A 484-nucleotide genomic window follows, 5' to 3' on the forward strand; every position below is an offset into this window, starting at 1 on the left:
CCCAGGTTTCCCAACAGGCGGCCAGATCCTGTGAGGTTCCATCCTGGGACATTCCATCCCTTTCCCATGCACCCGCGGGGAACAGACTGGACAGAGAATATCAGCGGCTGCAGCCTCCGGGGTTACTAGCGGGCAGGCAGGGGACAGCCCCGCTCTCCCTTCTTCCTCTGGTCCAGCAGCATGAGGCCTTGGTGCTGCGGCTTCCCATCTGTAAAACGGGAGCTACACAAGGCACATTTCTCACATTCTGGAGTCGAGGCCTTTGGAAAGCGGGGGAATCCCTCAAGGAGGTTGGGGTGGTTGCGGGACCTGCTGCTGTGCCAGGAAGTCCTGCCTGCAGTCTGACCTTTGACTTGGTAGGTGGATGCAGACGACGTCATGACCAAAGAGGAGCAGATCTTCCTGCTGCACCGTGCCCAGGCCCAGTGCGAGAAGCGGCTCAAAGAAGTCCTGCAGAGGCCAGGTGGGGGCGGAGTTGGATGGG

At 60.3% G+C, this 484-nt stretch overlaps 1 protein-coding gene across 2 annotated transcripts in view; it reads left to right on the plus strand.

The window, feature by feature from the left end:
- Positions 1–484, plus strand: part of PTH1R (parathyroid hormone 1 receptor) — a 23,229-nt gene that overhangs the window by 13,094 nt on the left and 9,651 nt on the right. For both annotated transcript variants that reach the window (XM_039837572.1, XM_039837573.1), the window contains one exon: positions 361–463. In XM_039837572.1, coding sequence (XP_039693506.1) covers positions 361–463 — 103 coding nt within the window. The remainder of the gene's footprint in view (positions 1–360; positions 464–484) is intronic.

Source organism: Pteropus medius, unplaced genomic scaffold, assembly GCF_902729225.1.
Source record: "Pteropus medius unplaced genomic scaffold, Ma_sr-lr_union100, whole genome shotgun sequence".
NCBI lineage: Eukaryota > Metazoa > Chordata > Mammalia > Chiroptera > Pteropodidae > Pteropus > Pteropus medius.